The following is a 27,485-nucleotide window of genomic DNA, read 5'->3' as shown; positions in this document are numbered from 1 at the left end:
ATGGTTGGGTAGATAATGTTTTTGTGTCCCAAAAATTGGTAAAATAATTATACAAGTATTTTTTTTAACCCGTCTTAAAATAAAAAATTTGTAGGAGATAATTAAGTATAACCTTTTGACTTCTGAGCCATATTTCTAGAAGAAAGCTCTGTTTTAGGGACATGGTGTTTTATACCTTTTTTGTGTAGAACTTAATAAGCTTTTGTTTCGCCATACACAGTATTCACATTCAACCCAGATATTCCGAGAAAAACAGAAAAACCAAAAAAGACATACTTTTCAAGATGGCGTTTGATCTCCGTGGTCCCCGAAGCTCCAATTTTATGACACGCAAACAGGGATCCCTGAAATTCTAGGTGTCAAAATTCATTACTGTCACTTTTGTTTAAACCCCATTTAAGACCTTAAATCTGTTTTTGCAGTCACATTTTTAAGTCCTAAACATTTTTCCTCCATTTATTTTAGTAATTATGTATTGCATAGCACTAGTGTACCAATTATGAATCTACTGATGTCTATTTTATTGAAATCCACTCAATAGTTTAGGCGCTAGAAGTAAAAATATGATTTACTATTTGACGTCCTCTCAAGGCGGCTGTATTGATTTTTATATAATAAAACAAGTGTAAACAGGTTGTGAAGGTCAAGAGGAATCTACCGATATATGTCATTTTAAAAAATCCGTCCTGTATCCTGAGCTACAGGGTGTACTGATTTTTAGTATTTAAACCCATAACCCTACTTTCTGTTTAAGCCGCAGTCAAGTAAAATGTTGATATTGGGGTAGAATGTGTACAAACGTATAGACAAAAGTGGAATTCATATTCCTCCAAGTTTTATATTATGGGAATATCCCCTGAAAGGGAATAAGCAGCTATTATTTTCTATAACAAGATGCATTTTTTCCGCAAAGATATCTACGACTTTTTCGTGTAGAATTTAATAAGCTTTAATGTTGCCTTACACCATATTTTCATAGAGAACGTATATTTAGAGTAAAACGCAAATTTCTCCAGGATGGTACACATTTTCCAAGATGGCTGCGATTCCTCGAGGTCCCCAAATGTCAAATAGTGTGGACATGAAAAAGAGACCTTTAATTAACATAAATACCAAATTTCATAACTTTGGAAGGATTTCGAGGTGAGACCTAATCCGGTTGTACTAATTATGCTTAATGGTACTATGCGTTTTTGGTATGGTTGGCGCCAGACAGCGAAGTTTGTCTTTCTAATAACATTTGACAAAGTGTAAGGAATACTCGTTACGTAATATGAAATAACTAACCATTGTCGATACTGTTCTTATATTTATATTTTTTTTTTATGTACTTTGTATTACAGTACAGTATTTGTATGACATAACTGCGCCATGAGCGAGCGGCAGTCGGCATCGGCACATTTTATTCAAAGGAACTGTTATAGTTTATGATTTTTCCCCTCACTAGCTCGGAAAGTTGTCGTTTATCCTTCAATACAAGCGGGGAAAAACGCGTTTTATCCACTAGTGGGGAAAGTAATTTGACCTTGGATGGAGCGTGTTTAAGTAGCTTGACAGATAACAAAACGTAAAACGCTCATTATAATGGTTCGATATTAATTATCATTAAATAAATGGTTTGAGAATCTAATAAAAAATACCAAATTTAGCTTTATTTAATGTTTTTAAGTCATAAACCTTAAAATTTCATAAGAAACGTTTGTTTTTTTATAATGATGTTAAATATAATTCTGAACGCACAAGTTGAGTCGATGCAATTCCAAAACGCATCGTTGACATTTCATACATCAGAAATGTCAACATTGTCAACAATTTTTTTACTTAAAACCTTTTCTCACCGACTTTTCTCTTCTGATGATCTAACGCCTGTGGATGTTGCACTTTCCTCGCTATAGTGAGGTGAAAAGTTTTGTGTTACACACGGACGCAAATGTATTTTACTTCTCGTGTGTTGAAACACTCGCGGGTAAAATACAACTTTGCACCCTTGTATAACAAATAACTATTGCGTCACTGCCCCTTTTGAATAGATGGAAACGGGACTGAACAAACAAGCGTAATGACATGGTAACCAGTTTTCATCTAGAAAAATAGTACTAAATTCTAACGAATATTCATTTTTTTAACGACGATAGATTGTTTAGTGATTATATAAATAAGGACAACCCCGTATAAGGCTAACACTCAAATGAAGATAGTTGATACTAGTGTCGTCTATTCCATTCTAACCAGCTGTTGCTACGTTAGATTACGTATTTGGTACGTATTAAAAACGTGTCACGCAACACGTTTAAGTATTATTGAAATTGAACTGGTTTTCTAGATTTGCAGGTACAACTAGTGTTGGTAGGAACTTGAGTTTTTTCAGTCTACATTTAAAGAACTCGGCTCGTTTTTACGAGACCGCGTTAATAATTTCCGGGCCTCCAAGTCCAAGGCGTTTATTGAGTATTTTTTAAGCGCAACTCAATAGGACTCAAACCTCCGAATAAAGAATCCGTCAACAATTTTGTAGGGTTTATCTAAATACTAGTAGCAGTAAAAATAAGCGTTGACGACCTGTCTGGCCTAGTGGGTAGGGTAGTGACCCTGCCTGTGAAGCCAATGGTCTTGGGTTCAAATCCTTATAAGGGCATTTATTTGTGTGATGAGCACGGATACTGTTCCTGAGTCATGGGATGTTTTTATGTATTTAAGTATTTATATTATTATAGGTATATATTGTTGTCTGAGTAGTGAGTACCCACAACACAAGCATTATTGAGCTTACTGTGGGACTTAGTCAATTTGTGTAATATTGTCCTATAATATTTATTTATTGTATGGTGTACTGTGAAACTAGCTAACTTTGCCCGCTTTTTTCGAAAAAAACACGAATTTCTCAATAGAATGATGTATATGACATCTTATGATTTTTTTTGGCTCAGCGCATCCATTGTGATCAAACGCATCAGTTTATTTGAATAAAACAATTTTAGATCGTGATTTACCCACTTTTTCGTGTTTTAGAGGGCGGGCCTTTGCCTGAGGTTTTCGCCAACATTGCCCACGTCAATTTGGTGCTCATATACAGCTCGTATGATGATTTTGTCTAAGGATCGCAAAAAGTTTCTGGGCAATCCTACCATTCCCTGTTAATAACTTAGCGATAAGTGTATAAACTTTTGAATAAATTTGGTGGGTAATGTTGCCTACCCGCTTTTGCCCATTTCCATACAAGACTCGCCTAAGCATTTTACAAATGCTAGAGTTGTCACTTTTGAGAAAATCTGTTACAATAGTTCAATGGCCGAAAATGTGTTTTTTGCTGTATTTTTGATACGTTAAAGGGAGAAAAGATGTAAAATCTAAACAAAGGATAACGAAATAAATTAAATACAGCATATATTTAACTTTGGTGTACAAACATTACCTTCTTTTACTTGCGCAGTTTGGTCATATATTCGAAGGTGACAACCCTAAGCCGTTTTTTGGTGAAAAGCAATGTTGCCATTCATAGGTCTGTAAATTACCGGATTACATTGCCCACCGTCAAAACTTTTATGTCTTTAGGCCTTTTTGGTTTAAATCTCAATAAAAATAATCTATGCTTCATGTGCCTGCAGAAATGTACCCTCCATTTGACAACCCGCGAAAATTCCCAAGTCAAGTTAAGCACATGTGTGAATTGTGTGGTGTGATATGTAGTTGTTTCACAAATATAAACTATTTTCTACTAAAATAAGAGTGTTACTCTAATCTAACGGTTATACATTTATCTACATAAACGAAGTTGTTTTAAAATGTGTTTTTGGGCAAAGATATCCCTGGAGGCAAAGTTGGCTAGTTTGACGGTAACTAACCCATAAATTTTACATGAAGACAATGCATATTGAATGTTTTATTTTTAAAAATGTAAGCTCTGCAAAGGACTCAAATCTCTACAAAAGACTCGGGTCTCTAACAAGGAGTTTCGAGTTGAGTCGAGTCTTAAAGTAGAGGACTGAAAAGAGTCGAGTCTCAACCAACACTAGGTATTGCCACACGCTTGGCCGATCGGCTTCCTTGTTATTTGATAAACTGCATTCACGACTAATTAAACAGGCCATTTATATGTTTTTTTTTAAATAAAAATTATCCGTTTCAATTGTTTGTGAGTTTATAAACACTCAGGTTAACATCGGATCGTTTCGTCCACTTAATTCCTCCAGACGCACTTTTGTGTGGATATCCGTAACTTACATAACTCTATACATTCAGCTGATTTTACCGGTTGTTTGCTAGACATCTCTGATCACTTTACGTCTATAAAAAATACATCCAAAGAAAATAGGCGGCTCAAAACGTTTGACATTTACCCAATTCAATATGTGCGTATTTCCTTTCTATTGTATGCTACTAAATATTAACACTTAACTAAGATTCACAGCTCTAAACAGTTACATAACTCTTAAAAATAATAAGCAATAGAAAAATATATTTTTTCGCTGATGCTGCAGCGGTAGAAAATTGTATGCAGTATGTTATCTGATATAAAATACATACATATATATATATATAGGACCTTACCTATACAATGTGTAATCATTTAAAGAAAACAGGAATTAAAGTATATTACGAGAAACTACAATTCTTTTTAAAAGCTTTGCAATCGAAAAACTTTAAAGCCTACAAGGGGCACAAGAGATTGTAGTCTGTACTGTGAACTTTGGTGTAACAAATGTATTCATAAGTGCTCACTAACATTGAATTCGTTTGTCCTTGTCGTTTGTGTTTGTTGGAAAAGGACCAAACACATTTTACTGAAAGAAGCATTTGAAATTTATTAATAAGGGTATAATGACGATAAGGATATAATGATGAAGGTAATATGGTAAGAAACTTACACTCTTAATTCCTTCTAAACGATATGGAGTAATACCGACTTTGTGACCGAACGAGCGTGAAGCGTCTCCGTTTCAGTTTGGGTATAAATTCTTTCGTATGACTGCCATGGCCATGGTGTTCTCCTCTGCACATCGTATTTATCACCCGATTCTCGTGAAATTTTGTGTGCAGTTTCGATAAATGTATGGACTTTTAGTGCTCCGTACAGTACTTTATTTTTGTCGATTATGGCTTTTTTTCAGAGCGATTTACATTTACACAATTTTAAGCTGCGACTGCACTTGTACACATTCCAGGTTCACAGGACAGACTAGAAATGTAATGATTACTAAACATTTTAATATGAGAAAAAGTAGCACACTGCACTGTGTAAATACACTGTGATCTGGAGGTACTCGACAGATTTAAACCAAATAATTATTTTCGACGGCGTACGAGTAAATAATCAACATACATCGTTTTCCGTTGCCTTTAGCTTCTAAGTTCTAACTGGTATATCTAGTTATTTAAAAAAATGCAGGTTTTCAAGTTAAATCAACTTCGCGAAAAATTGTCTAGTAACATAAGTTTACGACATACTCCCTTTAGGCATTTGGTTAAAATCTGAAGTTTAACTCGGGTCAACTGTATTTAAAAAAAAACTGAATAAAAACAATGAAGTAATTAGTTATGTTTGCGTAATAATAAGCGAGAACGATAGTAAGTTAGATGTGATGGAAGATTAAACCTTAAGCTTCTTGGGCGGGCGTAGCGCGTATTGCAGCGGCAGCGCGCGCTTGTCGGCGGCGGCGGCGGCGGCGGGCGCGCGGCGCAGCATGCGGCGGTTCAGCTCCGCGTCCATTTTGCGAGCCAAATCTAAATCCTTCTTTTCCTGCTCCATCTGTTTCACAATCCTGAGTTGTTGTTCAAATATTTTTTTAACATCGCAATGTTGCAATGGACTAGACAAATTCTTTACAGCTAAATTGACTTTATTGTTATTTATAGAGTCTGAATTGAATGGTGGGCTATTTAGTTCTTTCTTAGCACTATTTTTCTTAGATTCGCTTCTCAAGTAGGGTTTTCTTTCAGAAACCACTTGTCTGGCTTTCGCTTTGGCCTTTTTAGGTGTTGTTTCATTTTCCGCTTTCGAAATACTTCCCATAGACCTTGTGCGTCGCAAACTTATTTCTTTGGTCAGTTTGGCGATGCCATCGACTTGAATGCAGTTTTTACTTTTTGTTGCTATATTTCTTCCAGTTACTGCTTCAGGGACGGAATTTCTCGTCGTACTTTCCTTTGCCTTCGTTCCTAACTGATTTGTAAGACCCTGGAAAAATACAAAAATGAACTACTTGAATACTTCATTTGGATACTAAATAAAACCCCTGTATCTCACGATTGTGAAAGAATATATATAAATAATAAATATTATTATAGAACATTATTACACAAATTGTCTAAATCCCACAGTAAGCTCAGTAAGGCTTACAACTATATATATAACATATAAATATTTATAAATACATAGAAAACAACCATGACTCAGGAACAAATATTTGTGCTCATCACACAAATAAAAGCCCTTACCAGGATTTCAACCCGGGACCATAAAAAATAATAATCAATAGTACCTAGCTAGTAATTCTAAAGAAGTACGGACCTTAGTGAGTGCTATGACAAATGCCGAGGGCAAGTTATGCTCCAGGGAGTGGTTGCGCAGGAGACACAGGCCTTCAACATACTGCATTTGAGTGGGTGCTTCTTTGTGCACCAGGGCGGTCTCTGGTCTCTCCAGGCGAATAACGGGCACACGCAGCGGAAACCCTCTCTTCGCATTGTAACTGCAGGTAAAATGAAAAATAAAAATGCACCATGTAATATGTGCACAGACCACCTCAACTAGGTACTAGAGCTAGACGATGCACACAAGACAATCGAGGTCACCAGTCACCATCACGTCACCACACAATCACACATAAGCGCTCCCGTAGTCCTGTACACATTGGAGTATGGGAGCGAGAGCGAGACCGGTTGTTACAGTTGCACTCACAGTTACCCCGGCCGGCAGTACTCGTGTAAATTAAAAATATTTACAACAAAAATAAAGATAGTGTCCTAAGGATAGCTTTGTTACGTTTCATAGGTACATGGAGAAAATATTTGTATGACAAATTGGGACTGTTCTTGTCTGCATAGTTATTGATTTCTAGAGCAACGTAACCTATTTAGTTAAACTGTTATATAATAATAATTAGGGCGAGCGAAGCGAGCCCTATCACTATTCGACAATCTATGCATTCTTGTGGTACACTTTACGGAAAAACTATCCATCTGTTAGCTTTGAGATTTAACATAGTAATTTAAATTCATGTCTAGATGTGTTATCAAACATAAAAATAACATTTTATAAACATGTATTACTACTAACGCCATCTGTTAGAAAAATAATGAATTAACATTCGTGCTAACGTTTCTTTATTTTTCTAACAGATGACGTTAGTAGTAAAAAACCGGACAAAGGCGGATAAATGCGAGTCGGACTAAACTTGTTTTTGCTCTATTTCGTTTGTTTTATAAGCTGGAGCTATATTAACTATACCTAGTCGGCTCATAAGTTCTGTCATATACATAGTATCAAATAAAATCAAAAGTTTAAGTTTATTCCGTATAATTTGTACAGCGTTTGAAAGCTTATAAACTAGAGAATCTAAATGTATAACATTTATTCAAAATGGCCGCCATAATTATCTACACAGGCGTGAAGTCTTCGTGGCCAGTCGTCAATGGATTCACGCACCACTTTCATGTCGATATTGGCCACTGCCGTAGCAAGAGATTTTTTCAGCGAGTCTAGATTTGCATGAGGTTTTGAGCACACCTTTTCCTCTAAATACTGCCATATTTTATAGTCTAAAGGATTAAGATCTGGGCTAGAGGAGGGCCAATCTTCATGCCGTATAAAGTCGATTTTATTGGAGGCGAGCCAGGCTTGTGTCGACTTTGCCTTATGGGCTGGAGCAGAGTCCTGCTGGAAAACCCAATGCTGGTTTAGAAACATCGTATGGGATAGTGGTTTCACAATATTAGTCAACACCGTGTCTTGGTACACTTTGGCACTAGTTTTTACTCCTTTCTCACAAAAATGCATACTAGTGACGCCCGCATAAGAAACTCCCAGCCAAACCATCACAGATGAAGGGTGATGACCTCTTTGAATACGGGGAATGCTATTAGACGCTTCTTTACTATTGCGAGCGTACACTCTATCATTTGTTTATTACAGTTTTCTTCTATGTCAAAAATTTTCTCGTCCGAAAACAGTATACAACGGTGCTTATTTTTAGCGTACTTCTTCAATAAAGCTTTAGATCTTTTAAGCCTTAAAGCTTTAAGCCGACCATTGAGAAGATGGCCAGTTTTTCGTTTATAAGCACGAAGTCTCAGGTCTTGATTAAGCACTCTTTTCACCGTGTTTTTGCTAAAACCCATCTGGAGGGCCATAACTTTTTGTTTCCTAGCGGGATTTCTGGCAATGCGTGCCCTAATTGCTTGTACAACCGCTGGAGTCCTAGCTGTACGCGGACGACCGCTTCTTTTCTTGTCATTTAAACTAGAGACCTCACTGTATCTTTCTATGGTACGATACACAAATCAGAGAGAATTTTAAATTTTCAAGTAGCTTAAAAATTTTAGTCGGCGAGTGACCACAACGATATAGTGCAATTATTGCGGTACGGTTATCTTTAAGCGTCCACTCCATGTTGAAGAAAACAGAAAATTGCAAAATTATACTACTCAAATATTTAATAAAGATTCGAAATTCAAATGCAGAACGGTTTTTGTTTTAGGAGTTCCAAATTTAAATTTTAAAGGCCAGTGACAGAACTTATGAGCCGACTAGGTAGTTTGTCAAAGGACTGTCTCAATTCAAACATAGACAGATAATCATACTATCTCTTTGTCTTACACTAGTACTAGCACCCAAAAGAAAAAGATGAGTAGATATAGTTTTTTCTGTTCTTATTTACTGACAATTTGGTTTGGCCAACTATATCTTTAGGAGCATCAAAATCTAATTATAGTTATAATTATAATACAGACCTAGATATATCTAGGTATTCCCTCATGTCATTGTATGTGCCAAGTTTGTTCAACACGTAGTTTTAAAATGAGAACGAAATTGCGTTTGTATGGGAAGGAGAAATTCGGCCGAACTTGCTGTCTCTCTATCACTCTTCCATATTAGTGCGACACTGAAGCTGCGTTTCCCAGGGACCGGCCCGCTATCCCTTATCGGGGTTTTATAAGGGTATTGCATAAGGCTTAACTCACCATACCCTTTGCTAGACGAAACCCTTTGTTTTGGTTTTAGCTACCACATTTGAGTAATCGGTAGCCCAAATACCCTTACAAAGACTTAACATCCGCTCACCAACACCTTGCATATTGCTTATAAGGGTTAGCCTTATAAAGGGCTTCCCTTTTAGCATATAAGCGTGCTAATTTAAGTTGTCTACCTTGTTCATAAAGCACACATTACTTCGAATCCGAGCGATCGTCGGCGGCGACGGCGGCGTTCTTTGACTAGACACGTATTTTCTTTCCTTTTCATACACTACCGTAGATATATACTAATCCTGTCTCTTTCACGCAAAGGGAAACCTTTACAAAAAGCGCTTAAAGATAAGGGTAACCCTTATTAAGAGCTAGCCTTATTTTTGGTTAGCTCTTCGGTAAGGGTTAGTCAAAGGTAAGGGTATGAATGGGCTTGCAGTTCAATAGGGAAAGTCTTTCAATGTGTTAGCCGTGTTTAAGTGTCGCCCATTGAAAGGGTTTTATGGCGGAAAGGGTTGTCCGGTCCCTGGCGTTTCCTTCGCTACGGATCGGAAACGATAGGCATGTGGGCTACACCCTGGTTACAATAATAAACAAAATCGTTGAATATTTAAATGTTGTTAAAAGCGTTATATTTTTTGGCATGAAATAGAAAGACTATTCTATTGGAGCGTCAGTCATCATGAGGTACCTATCTATCATCTATGGTATCTGAGTCATGGGTGTTTTGTATGTATTTAAGTATTTATATGTAAGTATATTATATATATATCGTCGTCTGAGTACCCATAACACAAGCCTCCTTTGGCTTACTGTGGGACTTAGTCAATCTGTGTAAGAAAGTCCTATAATATTTATTTATTTATTTTTATAAGTACCTTTAACAGAAGCATATAAAACTGCTGTCTAAATGCGAATACTTACAGAATAACTTGGTGAAAACATAAAAAAATTTAATTATATTAATGCTTTCAGCCGTCGCTTCTAGACACTTAGGAGGCTTACGTGAAGCCGAAGCCAACACGTAGAGGCCCTTTGACACTTACACCGAGCGGTTGCTGGCAAAGTGGTACCTTTTGATTGAGAACTCCATAAATATTTATTTTATTCTGTTTTTAGTATTTGTTGTTATAGCGGCATAGCTGTCTAGCTATCACGGTTCATGACGATATCTCATGAGATACAGCCTGGTGACAGACGGACAGACAGAGACACGGACGGACAGCGGAGTCTTAGTAATAGAGTCCCGTTTTCACCCTTTGGGTACGGAACCTTAAAAAGGAAAACCTCAACGTCATCGTCGCGTCGTCGTATCAGGCTGTCAAGGAGAAGGCAGAGAACCGACATGCATGGAAATCGCTTCACCGACAAGTCTAACTCTTAAATATATGATGATGAGGAAGAAAAACTCCGCGATCCCTTAAAAAGCTCTGCTTTTTGCTAGTAATATAATATTATAGGACATTCTTACACAGATTAACTAAGTCCCACAGTAAGCTCAAGAAGGCTTAGTGTTGTGGATTCTTAGACAACGATATATACTATAATATACAAATACATAAATACATAGAATGTTATACTAACTTGATTACTAGATCTAAGCGTCTGGTTGCTGTTCAGAGTAACCCGCCTGTACAAGTGTACAACTTTCAGTTGGAAAAAGAAAATGCCAATGTACAACAAATGAAAAATGACGAACATGTCTCATTTATGAAGATTTTTGAAGATGTGTATTTTGGCAGGATACTTCACCATTTAGAATAAAAATACATTGCGCAATGGAAACAAAACCGCACGCGAACACTATGAATAACATTATACGTCACCTGGCACTTGTTATCCCCAACAAGGTATATTTGCCTGGAAATTATTTATTAGAATTATTGTATATACATTATTATATTACCCTTAACACTACACCAAACCCAGAACTATAAAACTTGTTTCTTTCAAGTGGTGCATTCTCTGACCTCCACCGACGAACAGCTGCCAGACGCTGTAATACGGATAGATAGCAAACTAACTAGACAGGTTTTGTTGCTCTAGGAATCGTTAACCATTTCCCGTGGCCAGCTCTGCATCTATTAGGACCTCTCACCCTGTGGAAATCTCCCGGGCCCCATCTCATATACCTATAGGGCTACGTTCACACGGCAACGTCCAGCACGTTTTTTCACGTATTCGATTTTAAACGTACAGTCGAAGGCAAAAATATCGATCAAGACAAACGGCGTACACATATTTTTAAAACTTTGGGACAGTACAACCAGTCGGGTGTTCACCGGTGTTCACACGGTAAATTTTCATTCGTTCAAAAACCGTTTTCACGCTGAATAGACACAGTTTTCACGCAGATGTCGCAGTGGGCAGACGTCTGTGATGGATCCACGCTTAATCGTACTTTTATATGTATTGGTATCGATGGCGACAACGGTTTCGCCGCCGACAAAACAGAAGGTTTTGGGTACATCCCGTGCGTAATAAAACATTTGAAAATTATTATTAAATTTATACGCTAAACTTAGGAACTATGACACTAAATTTTTCGATTACTTTCGGATGTCTATTGAAAGTTTACACTAAATTAATTAATAATTCGTTATCTATACATATAAGATTCGTCAACCGTTTTGAAATAACCACGAAATTACAAACAAAATATGCGCGATCCCTCCAAAAGACGCTCGACTTCGAGTACTATAGTATAGACGCTTGTTCGATCGTTATTCTTTTTTTTTTTTATTAAAAAAAGGCAAGCATTTGACCGCAATCTCACCTGATGGTAAGTGCCGATGCAGTCTAGGATGGATCATGCTTACCTAAAAGATTCACTCTTGATTTAAAAAGATCCAAGTTATAGTGGACTGGGAATATATTTGCAGGAAGTGAATTCCACTCCTTAGCCGTTCGCATGATAAAGCTGGATGCATAGCGCTTAGTACGAATCAGTGGCAGAGTAACGACGTAAGGGTGAAACGCAAGTCCGCGTCTAGTCCGACGGTGGCAGAATGGAGATGGGGATTAAATTATGTAATCCCATCGCACACTCCCCGAAATGTATCCTGTAGAACACCGATAAACAAGCTACCTTTCTACGGTGTTCAAGGCTCTGCAGTCTAGCCTCTACTAATCCCGCATCTCCAATAAGCTTCCTAGCGCGTTTGTCTATGGAATCTAAGGCGGCTAACTGATATTTGGCGGACCCATCCCAAAGGTGGCTGCAGTACTCCATACACGACCGGACTTGAGCTACGTAAAGCTGAAGAAGCTGCCCCGGTGTGAAGTACCGCTTGACCTTAGAGAGGACGCCCAATTGTCTAGCTGCAGATTTGGCTAGAGATTCAATATACGCCCCAAAGCTCAGGTTAGACGAGATACTCGTGCCAAGTAGCTGAAGATGGTTGGATATCGGTACGGATACATCCCGGAAAGTAGGAGTCAGGCCGAAAGGACTCCGTTTCGCAGAGAACAGACACGCCTGCGTTTTGGTTGCGTTGAATTTGACCAGGTTAGCGTCGCCCCAATCGGACACTGTCTTAAGTGTCAAATTCAGACGGTCCACCATAGCTTGTCGACAAGATTGGACCTCATCTTTTTTGGCCCGAGCATTGGAGAGGTATCTGTCCACGACAGTGCTATCATCGGCATATCCAAAAGTATCTGGGACTAGCATGTCGTTGATATGTAGCAGAAATAAGGTCGCGGACAGAACAGAGCCCTGAGGAACGCCGGCGTTAATAGTTCATTGGTCAGATGTGTAGCCATCTAACACCACCCGAATGGAAAGTTCGCTCAGGAAGTTCTCAATCCAGTTGCACAGGCCAACTGGTATCCCATATGCTGGAAGCTTGCTCACCAAACTTACGTGCCAGACCCGGTCGAATGCTTTAGAGACATCGAGAGATACCGCAAGGGCTTCACCGTGCCTCTCAATCGCCTCGCTCCAAAGATGAGTAGCATGCACCAGAAGATCTCCTCCAGTCGAACGACCCCCGCGGAAGCCATACTGAGAGTCGCTGAGTAAATCGTTATTCTCTAGGTATGATAGGAGCCGCTTGTTCAGTACACGCTCTAAAATCTTGCAGAGTATGGAAGTGACTGAGATTGGACGGTAATTAGCTGGGTCTGAACGACTGCCTTTTTGGGCACAGGTTGCACGTTTGCAAGCTTCCAACACGAAGGTACTACGCCAGTTTCGAGCGACAGGCGGTACAGGCGTGTTAATATTGGGGACCACTCGGCTGCACAGTTTCGCAAGACAATAGCAGGGATTCCGTCGGGACCGCTGGCTTTATGCACGTCTAACGTTCGCAGTATTTTAAGGACTTCCTTTTGATGTATACGAACGTCACTCATACGGCTATTCTTTTGAGGAAGCACGGGTGGAAGTTTGCCGGCTGAGTCAAGACGTGAATTTTCAGCAAAAAGAGAAGCGAACTGGTCAGCCTTTTCTTTGGCTGTATGTGCCAGCGTTCCGTCAGGTTTGACCAGGGGAGGCAGTGACGGGCGGCAGAAGTTCCCTTCGACCGCTTTTGCTAGGGACCAGAACGCTTTACTTCCCGGAGGATACGGGGCTAGTTTGGTCCCAATACGACGGACGTGGTCGAACCTGGCCTTGCGAAACTGCTTCTTACTGGACTTGGCGGCTTTATTGAACTTCTTCTTCAGGTCACGTGTGTTCGGAGCCCTGCGTGTACGAGCATCAGCCCATTCTCGGTAAGCCGACTGCTTAAGCAAAGTCTTATTCGATAAAAAACGTACAACATCGTGCCGTGCTGCCGCTGCCGTGTGAATGAAACAGAACTATACTACTCGCCACTGCGAACCGAATACGTTAAAGTTTATTCGATTTGCTTGACAAGTCCGCGCGGCGAGTATCCGTTTAAACGTATAAACAGTGTACGTTTTTTTGCAGTACAAACGCCGTGTGAATGGTTCTATGCACAAAGAAGGTGCCACTATTTATCCGTTAAGACGTATACTGCAAAAAATCGTGCAGGACAATGCCGTGTGAACGAAGCCTTACATACAGTCAGCAGAAAAAAAGTGAAGCATGAGAGATATTTAAAATTATTTTTCTCAAACAGGCAATGAAATATATTTTTAAGAACAACTTGTATGTATTAATAGTACATTTCGATGCTAGTGCGGAAAGTATGTCATTACTTCACGAGTAGTGAGTACCGAGATACCGGTACCGGGACGAGTGAAGAATGACATATCGAACGACGTTTTTTAATACAGTTGCGAAAAAATAAGAAAAGCAACAAGTAAGGAATGGAATTCGAAACTTTTATATTATTAATTCTGTGACACTGACATCATTGACATTGACATTATGAAGAGGTGTTTTTCTAGCTTTTATTCGACTAGGATAAATTTTGTTATTATTATTGAACCCACTTCAATCAAAGATTTTTTTTTCAAATGCATGTTCTATAAGACAGAAACAATTGTAAATATTAAAACATTGTATTATTATTACCTAAATATCGTTATTTACGATTATTTGTGTATCGTATATTTATAAAAACTATATCGAATGTTGCCTTTGGAAACTTAAAACATTCTTGCAGTAAGAAAATACGCCTCTTCTTTGACAGGCGTTCCGTTCCATTCAGACAACTTATTAAGAACGGTTTTTCAACATTAAAAAATAAACGTGTAATGATAATACTTATAATGATGAAGAGGTAAGTAATAAAATATGAAATATGCATATTTTTCGTATTCTTACATTAACAGTAGGTTTTTATGTTGATTACGACGTTTAAAGGAAACTATATTAACACTCATCAATAAGTAGTCATGAATTCTGGAACAAGTAAAAATTAAAAAAAATTGGAAAAGTAAAAAGCACTAGTTCGCGAAAACCAACTTTCCACACGCTAAACAGCCACGAAAAGCAGCACTTTTTGAGCAACTGTATTAAAAATCACATTTACAATCGGGTCACACTGGACCGAAGTCTAACATATAAAGCCCACATGCAGAATGTCGCAGCCAAACTGAGAACCCGAAACAGCATACTTCAGAACCTAACAGGCACCACATAGTCATACTTGTTATGGCCATTTTTTGCCCGGATGCTGCACTTCATGATAAAAGCAAGCCGCTTTGCACAGTGCTAGTAGGGATCAAACTGAGTGATTTGACCCGAAGCAGCGCAAATTTCACCCCTTAGGAACAGAGATGGCGCCACTTCTTTAAAAAATATTTCAAAAAATTCTACAAGCTAAACCAATGAACCGATTTAAATGTTTTATATCTCAAATGAAAGCTCATTATATACATTACTTTTAAAAACATACTCAAAAAATATATACTGATTACTTTCGACAAAAACCGGCATCTTAAGATTTTTTTTTTACTCGATTGATAGCTTTTACTTGGTTTCTCAAAAAAAATGTATGGAACATGAATAGCTTAATGCATGTATATATTACTGAATAAATAACAAGTATTATAAAAAAAACCCGACACCGATACCTCTCATACTTCACGAAATATAAAAGTTTGAATGTGAGTGTAAATTTCTTCAAAATATATTTCAAAAAATTCTACAAGCTTAACTATTTGACCGATTTCAATGTTTAATATCTCAAATAAAAGCTCATTATATATATTACTTATAAAAAATACTCATAAAACATATACTGAACCCTTTTGGCAAAAAACGGCATCTTAAGTTTTTTTCTTACTCGATTGATAGTTTTTACTTGATTTCTTAAAAAAAAAATTATGGAACATGAATAGTTTAATAAATATATATATAGTACTGAGTATATAAAAGTATTACAAAAAAACCCGACACCCATACCTTTCATTCTTCACGAAATATTTAAGTTCAATTATGCACGTTCTTACAAATAAATCCTTTAAAAGAAATCTTCTACCGCAGTAAGTGCACTGATTTTAATATGAAATGTGTCATATGAAAAGAAATCACCCGATTTATTTTAATAAATAAAAAAATTATAAATAAAAACTGAATAAAGTTTTTTCCTGGTGGTGAATTACAAAAAAAATATAACAAATCTAAAATTAGGAATTATTTTTATTTAAAGTGACTACATTTGTAAACAAAAAACTTTGATGTCCTCTTCGGGTTCATATTTCATATTTATTTATTTATTGCAACCATGGTTTTATAGGTATTACAAATTCTTGGTAGTTCCACATGGACCCCGTGGGGGCATAGCAATATTACATGCATACTTAGGATACATATAAGCCGAATTGAATCAGATAATTGTCAGTGTATTAAATACAAAAATAAACGGGCAACTAATTATTATTAGGTGATGTCAAATTATATGGTTCACCGGTAGATGTAAAACTGAAAAAGAAAAGTCGTTTTGTTAAGTACTCGTACCATTCCAATACTACAAAATCACTGATCATACATGAACTGGTTGCTGTAGATTACTGTTGAATTATTTTTGTGCCTAGTTGATAACCATTAAACCTATAATTTTGTGCCAGACCTATAATTAGTGGTCAGCATGCAAAATAACCCTGGATTGAAAATTACATTAACTTACTTTTGATTTGTACAGCCACATTTGCATGATTTACACTGGGCTGTGCATGGCCAGCTGACGCGACGACACCCACAATGCATAGTTTCGCAGCCAGATTTGCAGCCACAATGGTCCAAGAGGCTTAATTGAGACCAAATCGCTGTAAATGCCGACCATTCCGGAGTCCAACTCTCTTTTTCCTCAGTCCATCCCCAAAAAGATGTACATGGTATGGAAACTTCTGGTTTCAGAGCGTTTCCCCATATATGGCCCTCTTGGTAAGCTGCTCGAAGTGCATGTTTATAGAGAGCAGCTGATGTAGGTGGCAGGGTTGGCAGGTTCTAATTTCTCGGCCAAATCAGATTTGTTCCCTGAACGACGCCCTCCATTGACTGACAACGAAGGTGGACAAATTTGGTTTTCGTACGGGAAGAATTCGTTCAGATCAAGCTACCTTTCTCTGGCCACTATAAAAAGACGGGAAAATAGGAGTATGTCAACTTTTAAGTTTTTGATTTTGTCAGTTGTCAGGTGTGTAACTACATATTTTAATTTTAGTATAAAGTAACCCTAGATTTGTGTTATTGTTTGGCCAAACGGAACACATAAACGTAATTGAAGTTCACAAATATTTGTTTGCTTCAAAAAACAAGCTTGTGTCAAGCCTGCCACCTACATCAGCTGCTCTCTATAAACATGCACTTCGAGCCACTTACCAAGCGGGCCATATATGGGGAAACGCTATGAAACCAGAAGTTTCCATACCATGTCCATCTTCTTGGGGATGGACTGAGGAAAAAGAGAGTTGGACTGCGGAATGGTCGGCAGTTACAGCGATTTGGTCGCAATTAAGCCTCTTGGACCATTGTGGCTGCAAATCTGGCTGCGAAACTATGCGTTGTGAGTGTCGTCGCGTCAGCTTACCATGCACAGCCCAGTGTAAATCATGCAAAGGTGACTGTACAAATCAAAAGTAAGTTAATGTAATTTTCAATCCAGAGTTATTTTGCATGCTGACCACTGATTATAGGTCTGGCACAAAATTATAGGTTTAATGGTAATCAACTAGGCTTAAAAATAATTCAACAGTAAATCTACAGGCACAAAAAATTTCCAACAGTAATCTACAGCAACCAGTTCATGTATGATCGGTGATTTTGTAGTATTGAAATGGTACGAGTACTTCTCAAAACGACTTTTTTTTTCAGTTCTACATCTACCAGTGAACCCGAAGAGGACATTTAAGTTTTTTGTTTACAAATGTAGTCACTTTAAATAAAAATAATTCCTAATTTTAGATTTGTTATATTTTTTTGTAAATCAGCACCAGGAAAAAACTTTATTCAGTTTTTATTTATTAATTTTTTATTTATTAAAATAAATTGGGTGATTTCTTTTCATATGACACATTTCATATTAAAATCAGTGCACTTACTGCGGTTGAAGATGTCTTTTAAAGAATTTATTTGTAAGAACGTGCATAATTGAACTTAAATATTTCGTGAAGAATGAAAGGTATGGGTGTCGGGTTTTTTTGTAATATTTTTATATACTCAGTACTATATATATATATATATATTAAACTATTCATGTTCCATAATTTTTTTTTATGAAATCAAGTAAAAACTATCAATCGAGTAAGAAAAAAAACTTAAGATGCCGTTTTTTGCCAAAAGTATTCAGTATATGTTTTTTGAATATTTTTTTATAAGTAATATATATAATGAGCTTTTATTTGAGATATTAAACATTAAAATCGGTCGAATAGTTTAGCTTGTAGAATTATTTGGAATATATCTTAAAGAAATTTGCACTCACATTCAAACTTACATATTTCGAGAAGTATGAGAGATATCGGTGTCGGGTTTTTTTTATAATACTTGTTATTTATTCAGTAATATATAAATGCATTAAACTATTCATATTCCATACAATTTTTTTGAGAAATCAAGTAAAAACTATCAATCGAGTAAAAAAACAAACTTAAAATTCCCGTTTTTATCAAAAGTATTGAGTATATATTTTTTGAGTATTTTTTTAAAAGTAATGTATATAATGCGCTTTCATTTGAGATATTAAACATTTAAATCGGTTCATTGGTTTAGCTTGTAGAATTTTTTGAAATATTTTTTAAAGAAGTGGCGCCATCTCTGTTCCTAAGGGGTGAAACTGCCGCTGCTGCGGGTCAAATCGCTCAGTTTGGTCCCTACTATCACTGTGCAAAGCGGCTTGCTTTTATCATGAAGTGCAGCATTTTGTTCATAACAAGTATGACTAACATGGGGAGCGTGCGGGGCGTGGATAAACAGTGCTCACACCCAAATCGTGGACTTAACCACACTATGAGGCTAATTACCGGGTGCATGAAACCAACTCCTGGACACTGGTTCCGGCTCTCAGCAGCATTGCCCCGCCACACCTCCGACGCCGCCAACACCTCCAAAAAGAAGTCGACAAAATCCGCGCAAGGTCCGATCTGCCCATTACTGCAGACTTAAGAATTTTCAGATCGCCAAGACTTAAGTCCCGAAATCCACCAGCCTTACTCGTGCACGATCCCTCGACTGATTGGAACGTCCAAACCGCCTGGTTAGAGGAGTGGGCAGCAAAAAACGAAACCGCAGACCTATTTCACCTTGATCCCCGTAAATTCCCGCGTGGTTTCAAAGAGGCCCGTCGTGTCTGGTGTTCCTTAAACCGTATAAGAACCGGAATAGGTCACTGCGCTTACCTGCGTAAAAAATAGGGCTGGACTGATGCTGAGAAATGCGACTGCGGAGACCCTAAAAAAACTGTGCACCACATGGTTTTCGAATGCCTCATAACCAAGTATGACGGGTCACCCATGGATTTCACAGACCTCACGAGCGACGCTATCGACTGCTTACGGAATGCTAAATTTAAGTTATGATTTGCATGTTAATACTAAAAACACAGTGTAAAATGCCATACGATAAATAAATAAATCGGGTCTATCGCGAATTTATTTTGTTACCTTTATTTACCGACGTTTCGACACAGGTTTCACTGGTTGTGGTCGCGGCTAACTGACGTCCCAGCAAAATGTCAAAACAGAGATTTGTGTGACTACCCCATGAAAAGTACGTAGAACTTGTATGTAGTTAACATCTATCTATCTATCTATATATATATTACGCGAGGCCGATTTTTGTTCATCCCATCAGATCTACAGTTATGGTCCGATTTTGATAAATGATATGTCATTAGATTCGTCTCATGCCAAAGATTTGCAATAAGCTCTTAGTTTTTGATTTTTTCCCGAAAAAGTACTAAAAAGTTAATTTGAACAAATGTACCACGTGACCTTTGTTCTGACTTGAGATTGAATTGAACTCAAACCTATATCCAATGTATGTAAGGTATCCAATCCATTCAAATATTTGTTTTGAGACTGTAACATGCATACATCACACTAAAAATTATATTAAAACACCATAAAATTTTATTATTGTGTTTGACAACATGTCAGACATGTGTCATCCACATCGTACTCATCAAAATGACACATATTTTATTGAAATTTATTGTTGCTTTGGACCATAGAAGGTAGGATCCTATAGAAGTGGCGTACCGCGTGCGCCCGTGAGGGACAGAATTTGTAGCCCACCAGCCCACCATAAACCATACAAATCGGTGGGGAAAAGCATCTATATTTACTTCAAAAAGCACGTACGGCGAGGTTTGTTCTTATGAGGATGTTAAATGATGTCGGATCTTTAAGGTAAACGGTCAGCCAATGGGGTTGGCAACTGTCAAAGGTTTGCCGAGATGGCGCCATCATAGCTTGCCCCTTTTTCTATAAGATTTGGCTTAAAGGGCTGGCATCCAGGACATTAAAAAAACAAAAATTTGACACAATTCTAGGGATTGACAGGGCAAGCTATGCTGGCGCCCTCTGTTAATTATTTCGACCGGCCAACCCCATTTTTCGCATCGGTCCGCGCCCTTGGTGCAGTGCGGCGTATGTGCGATCGTGTGTAAAAGTCGTAACAGACTACCGCACCGCACCGCGATCTTGGTGCGCCACCCGTAAGTGAGAGCGAGAAAGAGAATATCTCGAAAAGCCGTATTGGTGCGGTCAAAATATCTCTTTCTCGCTCTAACTTATAGCTGCGTCCTTAACGTATGTACAGTGACAACCTTGCACACTATCGAAACGTGCGCCGCACCGCACCATTAAGGCTGCGGTGAGTTGTGGTAGTCTCTAACGGCTTTTACGATAGTCTGTTAAATACGGCTATAATATTTCTTTCTCGCTCTAACTTACAGCTGCGTCCTTAACGTACGTACGGTGACCACCTTGCGCATTATCGATACGTGCGCCGCATCGCACCAAGGTCGCGGTGAGGTGTGGTAGTCTCTAACGGCTTTTAAGATAGTCTGTTAAATACGGCTATAAAGCGGCTAACACATTACCGCACCGCACCAAGGTCATTGTGTGATGCAACCATAAATAAGAGCGAGAAAGCAATATCTCTTTCTCGCTCTTACTTATAGGTGCATCGCACAATGACCAGTGCGGTGCGGTAATGTGTTAGACGCTTAAGGTGGGATGCCGTACGTAGAGAGCGAGAAAGAGATATTTTGACGGTACCAAGGTCGCGGTCCAGTCGTTGTACATACTTTCAAAAAAGTAAATTAAAAAAAAACTGAATTAGGTTCAAGGGCCTGACACTCTTTGATAGAGAAAGATAGTCTTATTGCGATTCCTATAAGAGGAAAGAGAAAATAGTGCCATGCTTTATCTTTATCACCGACCGGGCATTTTTTCATGGTCGGGTTTGCTATGATGGCATAACCCGACCATGAAAAAATGCCGAATGAAATGGAGGCGATGGCGAAATACCGAAATTTATAAGAGTGAAAGAGAAAAAACCGGCCAAGTGCGAGTCGGACCCGCCCACCGAGGGTTCCGTACTTTTTAGTATTTGTTGTTATAGCGGCAACATAAATACATCATCTGTGAAAATTCAACTGTCTAGCTATCACGGTTCGTGAGATACAGCCTGGTGACAGACAGACGGACAGTGGAGTCTTAGTAATAGGGTCCCGTTATTACCCTTTGGGTACGGAACCCTAAAAAGGATTATGCTGCCATACATGAAACTGTCTTTCTCGTGAATATGTATTTCTCTTACCCCTGGTCGCTCGGTTTCATGTCTATAACTACGTGTATATACTATGTCTATTATTAGGTCAGAGGATCTACCGCGAAAACCGAAATTCGCAAATTGCGGGGATCTTTCTCTTTTACTCCAATGAAGGCGTAATTAGAGTGACAGAGAAAGATGCCCGCAATTTGAACTTCGATTTTCGCGGTATAGCCCAGACACGGAATGTCACGGAATGTTTGTAAAATGTTTGTAAACTTCAGTCTCATGAATAATAGGAAAAAGAGAATTAAATATGAATTATACTCTAGCCCTATGAAATTTTAGGCATGAGAGCCAAATGACAAGAAGGCATCCTATCCACGAAATCTTGATTTACCGTATCATATCGCGGTCGCGTATCATGATTTTAGTTTAGAAAGATGCGAAAAGATAGACAATAATTATGTCTTTTTTGCATCAAAACTAACCATCACAAAACATGCTGGTAGGTGCTACGCGACCGAAATATAATACGCTAAAATTATACAAACGAGTCGCCATTTTATAAGAAACTAGCTTTTGCCCGCGACTTCGTCTGCGTGGAATTAGTAATTTGGGTATCTTAATTCTTAAACAAATCTGCTTTTTAATCCATCCTTTTTTCACCCCCAAATTGGTCCACACTATACATTTCCACCCCATTTTTTACATTCTTAAGGGATGATTTCGGGGATAAAAGTTATTTTATATCATTTCCCACAGCTCAAACCATCCCCATACCAAGTTTCATCTAAATCGGTTGAGCGGTTATTGATTCCCCATACAAATTTCCACCCCCCTTTTCACCCCCTTGAGGGGTGACTTCTGGGATAAAATGTATCCTTTGTCCTTCCCCGGGACTCAAACTATCTGTATACCAAATTTCAGCTAAATCGGTTTAGCTGTTTAAGCGTGAAGAGGTAACACACAGACAGACAGACAGACTTTCGCATTTATAATATTACTAGCTTTTGCCCGCGACTTCGGTTGCGTGGAATTAGTAATTTGGGTACCTTAATTCTTATCTGCTTTTTAATCCATCCTTTTTTACCCCCAAATTGGTCCACACTATACATTTCCACCCCATTTTTTACACCCTTAAGGGATGATTTCATGGATAAAAGTTATTCTATATCCTTTCCCACAGCTCAAACTATCCCCATACCAAGTTTCATCTAAATCGGTTCAGCGGTTATTGATTCCCCATACAAATTTCCACCCCCCTTTTCACCCCCTTGAGGGGTGAATTCTGGGATAAGTATCCTATGTCCTTACCCGGGACTCAAACAATCTGTATACCAAATTTCATCTAAATCGATTCAGCGGTTTAAGCGTGAAGAGGGAACACACAGACAGACAGACAGACAGACAGACTTTCGCATTTATAATATTAGTATGGATATAGTAAAATATATAGTAATAATATAGGTATAGTAATATAGTTATATAGTATGGATAATTATGTATAAGATTTCATATTCTGTGGGTATAGTCAGCATCAAATAGATAGTGACAGCCAGTGATTCATCTGAAGACGTCACATTTCCTGATTTCATTAAGCGTTCAGTCTTAGGCTGCCTGTCCACAGGAGCGGAGCGAGGTGGCGGAGCGATGAGCGAGGAAAAATCTCCGCTCTGAAATTTTAATGAAATTCTATTGCTGGATTTTTTCCTCGATTACCGCTCCGCTCCAGTGGACAGGAAACCTAACTTTTAGAACCATACTCTAGCGGCGTGTTGACGCCGCAACGGGTCTCTAGTTATAACATAGAACTAAAACTAAGGTTTCACTGATCGTGGTCACGGCTAACTGACGTCCCAGCAAAATGTCAAAACAGAGATTTGTGTGACTACCCCATGAAAAGTACGTAGAACTTGTATGTAGTTAACATTATAACATAAAACTAAAACTAACTAAGAATAACAAATTATAAGTAATAATAATTAAAAAAAATCTAATCTTAATTAAAAACCGGCCAAGTGCGAGACGGACTCGCGCACGAAGGGTTCCGAACAATTACGCAAAAAACGGCAAAAAATCACATTTGTTGTATGGGAGCCCCACTTAATAATTTATTTTATTCTTTTAGTATTTGTTGTTATAGCGGCAACAGAAATACATCATCTGTGAAAATTTCCACTGTCTAGCTATCACGGTTCATGAGATACAGCCTGGTGACAGACAAACGGCCAGTGGAGTCTTAGTAATAGGGTCCCGTTTTACCCTTTGGGTACGGAACCCTAAAATCATCTAAGTAAGGTAAAGATGCTGGCAGCATTCCCTCGCTGAATGGCAATACTTATGCGTTGCGAGAGAAAGCCGCCAGCTCTCTGGTCACCGGTTGCGTCGACGATCTATTTGCTTAATATGAAATATGGATATTATGTTCCTTATAATAGGTTGCGAAGTGTCACGTTTCAGGCGCGGCTATACTAGAGGTCTTTAATGAAATTTCATACGAAATCGCAGGACTAGGCAGTGCTCATTTTTATTTCACAGATATTTGTGATACAGCATCATGTACATTGAACGACGTTTTTTAATAAATTTGCGAAAATATCACAATAAAACAATTATTGGTTACGTGAGTATTACACTGTGTATTACATTACAGTGAGTATTGCCTGCATGGCTTCGAGAAAAGGATGGTAGTGGTGGAGCCGGCACTCTTTGTTTAGCGTTTAGCTCCACTTGGCGGGATAATATACAATATCGTTCAAGGGAAAATTCGTTACTGTAAAAGGTACTCATATAACCAATATTTGTTTTATTGTGATTTTTTCGCAAATGTATTAAAAACGTCGTTAAATGTACGTGTGAATGTATTATTATTCACTTGTCCCGTGTCTTTTATTCGCCTACGGCTTATAAAATACACCCCGGGACTCGTGAATAATAACACACTATCCACACTTGAATTGAAATGTACTATTACTATCGTCATAAAAACGGAGCATAAGTAAAATGTCACAAACCTTGTCGCTGTTGTTCCTTGCACTGGCTTAAAATAACAGAGCTCTTGCCTCATAGAGTCAACACTACCACTACCCCCCGCATCACTGCGTCTATCCGTCGTATTCATTGTATGTTGTAGCATCCCGGTGTACGGCAAGGACACAGGTAAGGACTGTGTTGAATTCACTGTTTTATACGGAACTTTCTCATCAGTAGATAACGAGTTATTTGCGTGAGGTAGTAAGTCGGTTTTCTGGAAAGTAAATTCAATATATTTATATGTTAATGGCGTTATTCATAAACGCGTTACTGGCCTGAATTAGCTATGAATCGTTTGTGTTTATCTGTCATTTTGACTTATGTATTTGTAAGCAAGGGATAAAACATAATTTAACTTAATCAGGCCCGTAAAGTTTTATGTTATGAATAAGGGGGTTAGTATTACTATAGTAGTAGGGGGTCTATTAAAAAGAGGTTTTGGGTAGTATTACACTTTGTGTAGCTAACTTTCAATACTAATAAAAGCCTATTATCTATTTTCTATTTCACATACCTTTGTTTTACTGTTGTCCCCATTCTCTTTATTCCAAATTCCAGAAATATTTCTAATTTTCTTATCTAGGATATTTTTGAGAAATTTGCTGTAACTGGGCACCATTTCAGGAGATCCCCGTGTTTCGGTTTTAGCTGGTGCGAAATCTGAACTGTTGCTGCTATTAGTGCTGTCATCAATTAACAGTGGGTTACTGGAAAATATGACAAAATAATAAATGCATAAAAATTGTTTTGTATTTTTCACTTTCCACTATAAGTACGAGGGGCGTTCAATATAAAGTGAGAATGAGATGCAAACTCTTTCAATATTAGGAAATTAAATACTGGCCGGTAAAGCTAATATATCTAGCTGATTGCTATAAAAAAAAACGAACTGTCTTTTGTTTAAAAAAAATTACGGTCATTTCTTTGCAATGCTATTGAGTACGTTAGCGAAAATTGAGAAAATTGAACTGCGCGCCGTTATCAAATACTTGTGTTTGAATTTTTTTCTACGGACCAGGTCAATTTAGATTTGCGGGACACTTTAGGGTCTAATGCTCCTCCGTATTCAACAGTCGCACAGGGCTGTCAATACCGCTGCCTACTGGGCATCCATCGTATGAAAAGGAACCTCGACACGAAAAGAAGAAGAACAGTCGCACGTTGGTGCGCCGAATTTAGACGTGGAAGAACATCGACCATGGACGACCCCCGCTCCGGACGCCCTACTACAGCAGTAACTGAAGTAATTGTGAAAAAAGTCGAAAACTTAGTTAAAGCGGATCGTCGTGTCACGGTTCGTTTTTAATGAAACAAATATTCCTCTTGGATCATTTTAATGAAGTCTGTCAAAAATACATTTGAACATACAGCAGTTATATAAAAAGTATGTACCTGATGGCCAGTTTCAACAGTTTTATTGTTGAAAATGTAAACATTTCAACGGGGAGCGTGCATAATATTTTACATGAACGCTTGGGTATGAAAAAGGTATCTGCGCGTTGGGTACCAAGAATGCTTACTGACACGCAAAAACAAACTAGAGTCTTGATGTGTCAAGAAGCTTTGGACCTAATACAGCAAGACCGGGAACTTTTTTTGGCGCGATTTATAACAATGGACGAAACATGGCTCCATCATTACGACCCTGAAACGAAACTGCAGTCTATGACATGGAAAAGGCCATCATCTCCAACTCCGAAGAAATTCAAGGTAGGCCCATCTGCCGGTAAGGTCATGGGCGCTGTTTTTTGGGATTGTAAAGGGGTAGATTAATGATTGAGTATCTCGAGCATGGAGCTACTATTACGGGCGCTTCATATGCCAAACAAATAGCAACATTGCGCGATGAGATCCGCGAAAAACGGCGAGGTAAACTCTCGAAAGTTGTGCTGTTCCACCAGGACAATGCCCCGGCACACCAGTCCGCCGTTGCAATGGCCGCAATTCGTGATGCTAAGTTCGATATCCTTAAGCATCCTCCGTATTCACTAGATCTCGCCCCCAGTGATTTTTATCTATTTCCGAGATTGAAAGAATACCTGAGAGGCCAGAAATTTGAAGACGACGACGCGGTAGTCTCTGCAGTACAATATTTTTTAAGTACTCAAGATGAGACCTTTTTTAAAAATGGAATTTTAAGTTTAGAAAAAAGATATACTAAGTGTATTATGCTGAAAGGTGACTATGTCGAAAAATAAAATGACATTTAATAAAAGTTGTTTATAACATACTCATTCTCACTTTTTATTGAACTCCCCTCGTAGTATAGGCACAGGCAGGCACCAGGCAGTGGTTAGCTGGTTACACTAGCGCCATTGAACGCAAGGAAACCGGGGGACCTTGCCAAGAAGACAAGTGTACATCGACAAATGAAAAGTAAATCAACATTTATCGGGTACATCCGGAACGGATAGCATGTGCTACCAAGTCACGTGACTATTGTCATACATTATTTCAGTTCCGGTTGGCGTTTTATATGAACGACTATCATCTTGGCTAGTAGGCCCCCTTGTATGTACATTTAATTTGATATTTATTAATGGTAAAACTTTCTAATTCCTGCCTCTGATAGATGCACTCATAAGCATTCTTAAGAGCTAAATAATAATACAACTACATACAATACAACTTT

At 38.2% G+C, this 27,485-nt stretch overlaps 1 protein-coding gene across 1 annotated transcript in view; it reads right to left on the bottom strand.

Annotated features, from left to right (window-relative positions):
- Positions 1–1,491: 1,491 nt before the first annotated feature.
- Positions 1,492–27,485, bottom strand: part of LOC134754848 (uncharacterized) — a 48,779-nt gene continuing 22,785 nt past the window's right edge. The window contains exons 4-7 of the mRNA XM_063691293.1: positions 25,368–25,560; positions 24,835–25,067; positions 6,509–6,689; positions 1,492–6,175 (exon numbers count right to left, since the gene is read on the bottom strand). Coding sequence (XP_063547363.1) covers positions 5,588–6,175; positions 6,509–6,689; positions 24,835–25,067; positions 25,368–25,560 — 1,195 coding nt within the window. The 3' untranslated portion in view covers positions 1,492–5,587. The remainder of the gene's footprint in view (positions 6,176–6,508; positions 6,690–24,834; positions 25,068–25,367; positions 25,561–27,485) is intronic.

Source organism: Cydia strobilella, chromosome Z (assembly GCF_947568885.1).
Source record: "Cydia strobilella chromosome Z, ilCydStro3.1, whole genome shotgun sequence".
Taxonomy (NCBI): Eukaryota; Metazoa; Arthropoda; class Insecta; order Lepidoptera; family Tortricidae; genus Cydia; species Cydia strobilella.
The sequence above is the reverse complement of the archived record's forward strand: the minus strand, read 5'-3'. Positions and strand labels throughout refer to the sequence as shown.